The 8,204-nt window shown below is 37.3% G+C and overlaps 1 protein-coding gene across 1 annotated transcript in view; it reads right to left on the bottom strand.

Annotated features, from left to right (window-relative positions):
- LGSN (lengsin, lens protein with glutamine synthetase domain) overlaps positions 1–5,022 on the bottom strand; it is a 38,396-nt gene extending 33,374 nt beyond the window's left edge. The window contains exons 1-2 of the mRNA XM_004381381.1: positions 4,928–5,022; positions 1,598–1,716 (exon numbers count right to left, since the gene is read on the bottom strand). Of these exons, the coding sequence (XP_004381438.1) occupies positions 1,598–1,716; positions 4,928–5,022 (214 nt within the window). The remainder of the gene's footprint in view (positions 1–1,597; positions 1,717–4,927) is intronic.
- Between the last annotated feature and the right edge of the window lie 3,182 nt (positions 5,023–8,204).

Consider the following 8,204-nt stretch of genomic DNA (forward strand, 5'->3'; position numbering starts at 1 on the left):
AACTGAAAGGTTGATGGTTCAAAGCCACCCAAGCAGTGCCTCAGAAGAAAAGCCTGCAATCTGCTTTCATAAAAATTACAGCCAAGAAAACCCAAAGAGTTCAGTTCTACTCTGTAGCACATGGGATCATGATGAGTTGGAAGCAGCTCGACAGCAACGTGTTATTGGTATGTGTTTATATATAAATGTACATGAGATATACATATATATATATATAACTCAATCGTTAGTATCACCATCACATTCTTATCATTATATAATTATCATCATCATCATGTAGAAAGACAAATAAAATACTAAAATTATTGGAAGTTCTCCCATGTAAATAAAAAATGTAAAACTCTTTAAATGCTATAAAAATAAAACACTTAAGGGAGATACTGCTTGCTGGTCAGTCTATAACACAATAAAGAATATATAACTAATAATTCCTATTTGATATATGCACACTATGTTCTAAGCAATTAACATGTACTAACTCATTTAATCTCTACAAAAGCTTTTCAGGTAGGTACCATTAATGTCCCCAGATGAAGCACAGAGCAGTCCAATAATTTACCCCATGTCATACAGCTACTAAGTGGTAGAGCCAAGATGAAAACACAGACATTCCATTTTCAAGGACTATGCTCTTAATCACTACATGTGAAACATGAACCTAATTCTAAGATCATGATTTCTTAAACTGAGACGCACTTTCTAAAGGGAAAAAGATAGATTTGAGGTAAATAAAAATAAGTATATAATAAGTTATAAATCTTGAAATCTAAAAACAAAACTTCTGAATCTTAAGAGACAAAACATATTGAAAATATAAAAATAGAATCAAGAACTCCTTACAGAATTTCACAGACAATGGCATACAGCAGGGAATGTTGGAGTATATATATCTCCAGAGTATATAAATCTCTAGAAGGTCAGCCATCTTCTCCCACAGGACTTCACTTAGTGTCCTCAACAGATACAGGCTGCACAGCAGAATGAACCTCTGTTCTTGCCCCAAATGGCATCCATTCCTTCTGCAATGTGGAAGCGTAAGCCCTTTGTATCTATCTGTGCTGGTGTTTTCTGTATTAAGTCATCTACAGGGCAGAGAATAGATCTTACCTACCTAGCTTGGCATATCACCTGGCTCAGTACGCAAAGTTCTTGATAAACACATTTTAACTATGATGATGTTCACGATTTCACAACTTCATATACCCATAGGGTCTACTCTGGAGAATAAGATTGTTTTTTAATCTATTTTCTGATCACCGCTGCTAAGTATTTGGCTGAACACATGACATTGCTTTGAAGAAGGAAACTTAATAAAATATTCTTTGGGGAAAGTACTTCCTCTAAGATTAATAACTGTTCTTTTTCAGTAAAGATGCTGCCAAAGAATTCGTGTAGGTAGGATAAGTGATCATCCTGAGAGATTTTCTTCACACACATGATCTGCCCGTCTGATTCCATACAGCCTTTGTTAGGCTGCCATGTTTTTGAAGTTAACTTCATGCTGCTACTGCTGTTCACGTTTCCGGCGCATCTGGTATCAGACGTATTCATTGTCCTTTTCCAGATATTAGTTGATTGAAAAAATAATGTCACATACCATCTCCCTCCTTCCTATATTCTTTCTCCTCCTTAGATGATGTCCCCACGCGGAAGCGCACAGAGAAAGTTAGTAAAGAGATGGGCCAAGTATGCATCCAAGTCTTGCCTTTATTACATCTATTAAATATAACATATTCAAGTTATGAAGGACTTTTTTCCAAAAGACAACGATGTCTCTTGTGAAAATTGTTTATTTTAAAAGTCATATTGTTCATTTTTCTCTTCTCCTAAGAGTGAACAATCAACATTTGGACTAGACTGGTCTTAGAGAGGATGCGGCTCTTAAGGACTTCCAGAGAAGCTGGATCATGTGGAATCCTTAGCTAAAATTGTGGAAGATGGAGGAGAGAACACAGTTCTACCATAGATTCTGGAGTAGTAAAACCAGTCCAAGGAGAAGTTAAATAGAAATCAAAATATTCAGAAAGCTAACAATGTATTGCATTGGGCATTTCTGCTGCGAAAGATCTCTTTAAACTGTTAAAAAGCAAAGATGTCACCTTAAAGACTAAGGTGCACCTAACCCAAGCCATGGTGTTTTCAATCGCCTGATATGCATGTGAGAGCTGGAAAGTGAATAAGGAAGACTGAAGAATGGATGCCTTTGAATTATGATGTTGGCAAAGAATATTGAATATATTATGGACTGCCAGAAAAACAAACAAACCTGTCTTGGAAGAAGTACAACAAGAATGCTCCTTAGAAGCAAGGATGGCAAGACTTCATCTCACATATTTGGACATGTTATCTGGAGAAGGACATCATGCTTGGTAAAGTAGAGGGTCAGCAAAAAAGAGAAAGACCCTCAACGAGATATATTGACACAGTGGCTGCAACAATGAGATCAAGCATAACAACAATGGTGAGGATGGCGCAGGACCCAGCAGTTTTTCATTCCGTTGTACATGTTGTACATAGCTATGAGTTGGAACCGACTCAATGGCACCCAACAACAACAAATAACATACATACTAATCACTTTTACTTTCTTTCTCTATTATTTGCAGCTATAAGTTTACTTTCAGGTAAATTCCTTCTCTTAGACAAACATGTCCATCCTTTGATGCCTCTGACAGTGACAGGTACTGTACTGAATAAACCACAACTTCTCCTTAGTGTGTCCCTTCTTTACATAGCCTTCCCTAGTTTCCTTAGTGGGAAGTATACTTGTCCTCTTCATCCCAAAGCACACTGCTTTATAGGAGCATAGACTGCTTCCTTAGATTATAGCTATCTTCTCCACTAGATGGAGAAAGAGTAGAGATTAGGTCTTTTCTCTATATGTCACTACTTCATGCACAATGCACTGGTCTACCACTGTGCTTTGCAAATAATAAATGGACTTCTTGAATAATATTTTCTTAACTTCATTTAAAGAAAGCCCACATTCTCCCAGACTTGATAACAGCATGCCTCCTAGTCTATACTTCAGTCTTTCAGAATAATCTGTCAGAAATACAAGAGTAGAAGTAGGGTACATACACATTAAGAACTACTGAGAAACCTCGATGTTGTCAATTCATTATTTTAACTTTTTCTGGAGCAGATGAATAACTGTCCCTATTTAAAACGCTTTGCATTTCAAATATATTTTGAAAATGGGTCTCACGTTTGTCATTTAATCTCAAAGCATTTTCACTAGAATGAGACAGAAAGCTATGAGGAAAACAAAAAAATGAGTGTGCTCTCAATAACAACCAAAATAGGCATAAAAATTTTTAGAGCATAGTTATGCTTCTGAAACTCAATGCTTGATAAAGTTATTTCAAATGATTGTTCAAACTAAGTGAGCTGTCCTAGCTACAAATTCTGAATTGCTTAGCGTTTGTTATGTTTACAAACTCGATGTCTAGTAGAGAAGAGAGTTTCTTCACAAACTTTTCCAATGCACAAGTATACCAAGTATAATCATGTTGCTCTTACTCATACTGGCACTACTGGTCCCCAAATAGTTGACAGAGAATAACAAAAGGCTTTGCTGTCAGTATTTTGGTAAATAACATTTTAATTATTAACTTCATACCTCCTGCAGAAGGTCCCCTTCATCATTCATCTCAGCACTTCTTATTCGTCGAATTCAGAAACCACAGTATCCTTGACAAATGCGCTCAACGTGTATTTATACGCATAACTGCAACAAAAACTGCAGATGCTGAATTCCATGGAGGTTCTATCCAGAAGGGTCTGGCACGTAGTAAAAGATAAACACCAGACTCTGATGTGTCATACCCAAGGCACAGTATGCTAGGAAAGCACTAGAAGAGTCGAATGACAAATGCTCGTTTATGCCTGACTCCCTGCAAACAAAGGACATACAAAGCTTAAAACTGTGTTGATGGATTTTTTTCTCCAACATGCTGAATTTTTGTTATATAACAATTGTATTCTGGAATGAAATCTGTTTCTAGAGTCCCAAATGATGAAGCATTTATTAGGCAACTATGCTATCAAAGCCCACAGACAAAAGCCCGAATGGAAAAATGCAGCTGTAAGTGACCCAGATTTTTCACCAGTAGCAAAGATCCATGCATTTGTAATTCTCATTTTTCTTTTCTTTTGTAGGGTCCCTTCTGGCCTGCAAATTAATTCTGGCCCTTTTATTATGTAACTGTGACCATCTTTATTCAGCCACTCCAATTCTCTAAATATCAGACTCTGTCAAACCCCACCCCCTCCAGCTGTCCACAATGAACCTGGAATCACCTGCAGGCTGTGCTACACAGTCCCAGAAACAATCATACCTCAGTCACAGGGAACAGGAAATACTTCCTTTTCACTCAAAAGGGTGTTTGAAATAAAGCTTCCGCTGCCTTCAACTGAGACCTGAAATACATTTGGTGGGAGAGGGGAGGGAGATTCTTCTGAATCCGATCATACCCTCCCTAAGTATTTCCCATGTGTGAGTGACCAGTCTCCCCAGCTCTTGTATCTGGGATCTCTATGCCCGGGGGCAGCCCAGGCACACATTCAAGCCAGTCACATCTCAAAGTGTGTGAGTCAGCCAGGCCTGACTCTCTTGTTCTATGTCAAAAGTGTCGTTTCCCAAGGACTGACACTCTTCATATTTCCATCATGTTAGCCCTGGTTCTATGCCTGACTCTAATGCTTCTTCTCTCTGCTTACTGAGCTACATTAAGATACTGGATTTAGACCTAGGTCTGATGCTGATGTCCACCTGGAACTGCATCCTTGCCATGACTGTTGTGAATTATTAGACCTCCCCAAGGAAAGGGACCATATCTTCCAACCAAGTGTTTGACTTGCTCCTGATGCTTTTCTCCTCATCTCTGTTACATTAATTCTCAGAATTCCTGTGGCAGAGCCTCACCTGGCTTTTTGTCTATCCTCCTCTGACCCCATATTTTCTTCCACTCTTATAACCTTTTCAAGCATGTGCTCTTCCCCAAGTAAAATAGGTGCCATTGCGCTATCAAAAAAAATGTTTAGTGAAAAATCTTGGTTTCATTTCTGAAATGCTTCTACCCTATGTCAGGAAAAAGAACTGGCCTAGTTGGGTTACATATTATGACATGTTAAGAAAAAAATTGTTTCAGAGCACAACCTACCAAAAGATTATCACTATCTCATATGCAACTTGATTTATTTCCTCTTCTTTTCCTTATGTTGACAATCTCATCTTTTCAATGTATATTAGTTTCCTCTAATATCCTTTCTGGGCCCTTGATTTCACACCGATGTACTGATACCATTTATGCCCATTTCTATGAAAGTATTATAGAGCTTTAACAAATTCAAATCCAGTATTTTTAGCCAGCCCAACATGGAGTTTGTCTACCTTGAAAGAATTTTTCTGTAATTCCATGTTCATGTGTGTAATCAACTCTACTTTTTCCTTTGTGTCTTTGTTCAATTTTTTCCCCTTTTCTGCCTTATAAATTTCAATATCTCCTCAGTTTCATTTCTGTATCTCTTTCTCAAACCATTCTTTTTATAACAATTGCTATGTTGCAACAAACTTTTTTTCTCTATTCTTAATTACAAAACTGGGTATCTGGAAAGCTTTTCATTTTTCTCTTAAAACTTAAATTTCATTGGGCCTAACCATATGGAGACCTCTTTATCTGGGGTCTTCTGCATGCAGAGGCCTTCCTCAGGCCCTCTTCTCTCAGGGGGAATGAGTGGGGGGATATTGAAGACACTTTTCCCCACCCTGACTCAGTACTCAGTACTTAACCACCCCCCTTCCCTTTGCTCCACAGTATCCCTCACCCCGGCCCTGAGGTCCAAAAACCTGCAGGAGCCTTTTGTTCTGGGCTCCCTTGGCAGTGAGAAGGTCTCCACATTTGTGCTGATGCCGGCACCATTCCTAGGGAAATAAGAAATGGGGGTGCGAGGCACTGTTTTCTGGGTTTATTTCTTACAGTATTGCAGTAAAGTGGTTACAGACTTGGCTGTCACTTTCATTTTGACTCACTGTCTTAATTGGCTACTTTGGACACCTGGCAGCTCAGCTCAGCTCTCTCAGCTCAGCTCTCTCAGCTCAGCTCTCTCAGCTCAGCTCTCTCAGCTCAGCTCCACTCCCTCACGCAGATAATCAATATTATTTATATAAAACACAGCAACTTAAATGCTACTTGCATCCACAGTCACACTCTGTTTTCTAAACTCTCCAAATTAAAAATTAATCCTAATTCTAAAGGTCAAGATAATAATTAGGAAAAGTTGTTATATCATAAAACGCAGGAGTTCGTCCATTTCCAACAAGTAAATCATATAAACAATGGGATCTTACTAAATTCTTAGAAGTGATTCATTCTGTATTTATAAGAATTTTTATGTGACATGTGGAGCATTCTCATCTGCACAACAGTGCCGCAGGCCACACATCACAAGTCAGAGAGAACTTAATTCAGAGATTCTCATTTCCAGTACTAACTTCCTGCTGAGCATCTTCCCAGTTCTTTTGTGCTCACGGGACCTGCACCACATCATCTCTAACGTCTTAATCCAATTGTCTTCGGCCCCCTCTTCATTATAACTAGACTCTTTCCTCACTCTCAACTTCAATATTAGCTATTTTAACAAACTTCTCCTCCCAACTTTTGCTCCCACCAGGCTAGTTGTATATTTACTAAAAATCAATTATATTGATTTTCAAAATTGTTTACGCTAGTTGCATTAGTTATTGAAAATCTGCAATTTAGTTACATATTGTGTAAATCAATATGAAGGAAATATAGTTAATATTTCTTCAAAACTGAGCTGAATGCTTAGAAAGACTTGAGAATTATGCATGTCCAATAAAAATTGCTGTTGAATTAGGTCTAGGTGAAACAACTATAAAAATATTTTTATACCAAATGAGACTAACGAGGTACAGTAGTCCAGTGACAAGGGCCAGAAGGCAGAAGGAGACAAGGAAGCTGGTGATAGGGAACCCAAGGTTGAGTAAGGATATTGTTGATGTGTTGTGAGATTGTTAACCATTGTCATAGGGCAACATGTGTAGTAACTGTTAAATGAGAAACTATTTGTTCTGTAAGCCTTCACCTGAAGTACAATAAAAAATATATATATTTTTATGAAAGTATAGAATTTTCTTTCAAATTGTCTTGCAATGATCTTTAAAAAGTTGCCTCACACACAAAAAAAATCGGAAATCTTATTATTTTATGATGCATTATGAGAATAGTTTATACAAGAAAGACAATATGAGATTCAAAACAAAGGATGTACATTCAAAGAAAAGGCATGTTCCAAAATCAATAGATTGACTAATAAATATATAACTACATGTCAAGTTAAAATAATATGTTTAAAGTGCATTTTCTTCTTTTTAAGTTCCTATTTCAACTGACTTTCTTGATTAACCAATCAACTTTTCTACCTGATTGTTTAGGATAAAACAGTTTCTTTATCTTTGTATTCTTTTCTTAAAAGAGTGGATGAGGCCTTTTGGGGAGAGATGCCACATTTAATGCATGCATTTATTTTTGCTTGTTCAAAAGAAACCTGACAAAAAGGCATAAATAAAAATGGAGAAAATCAAATGGAAATGGAGACAACAGAAAAGAAATTGGATGGTGGAAAGCAAACAGACAAGTTGTTACAAACTTCTAGCAAGTCAGAAAATTAATCCTAAGCAAACAATGAAAAAAGCCAAGAGCCAATGCAGTCTGTACTGTAACTTTTCTAGAAATGAAAGATACAAGACAAAGAAATAGAAAATAGAACAGATGGGATATTATAACCAATCTAGGTGGTTTAACATATAAATAATAGGAGTTCCAGAAAAATAAGAGAGACACTATACACAGGAGAAAGTCTTCTAAAAAGCTAACTTCCCATAATTAAAGGGCCTGAGTTTCTGGAATGAAAGCTTACATAGAATACCTAGCAAAAGGGATTAAAATTGACCTACATTAAGGCCCATCATCAGGAAATTTAGAACACTAGCACATACAAAGAATGAGGAATCAGAATGAACTCAGTCTTCTTAATAGCGACACTGGAAGCCAGAAGGCAATGGGGAAAATCTTTCAAAATCCCATGGAAAAGTCATTTCAAACATACAGTTGTATCCTCAGTCAAATCTATCAAACAGAGCAGAATGAAAGCATGTTTCACATACCTCCCGTATACCC

This window comes from Trichechus manatus, unplaced genomic scaffold, assembly GCF_000243295.1.
Source record: "Trichechus manatus latirostris isolate Lorelei unplaced genomic scaffold, TriManLat1.0 scaffold00083, whole genome shotgun sequence".
Classification (NCBI taxonomy): Eukaryota; Metazoa; Chordata; class Mammalia; order Sirenia; family Trichechidae; genus Trichechus; species Trichechus manatus.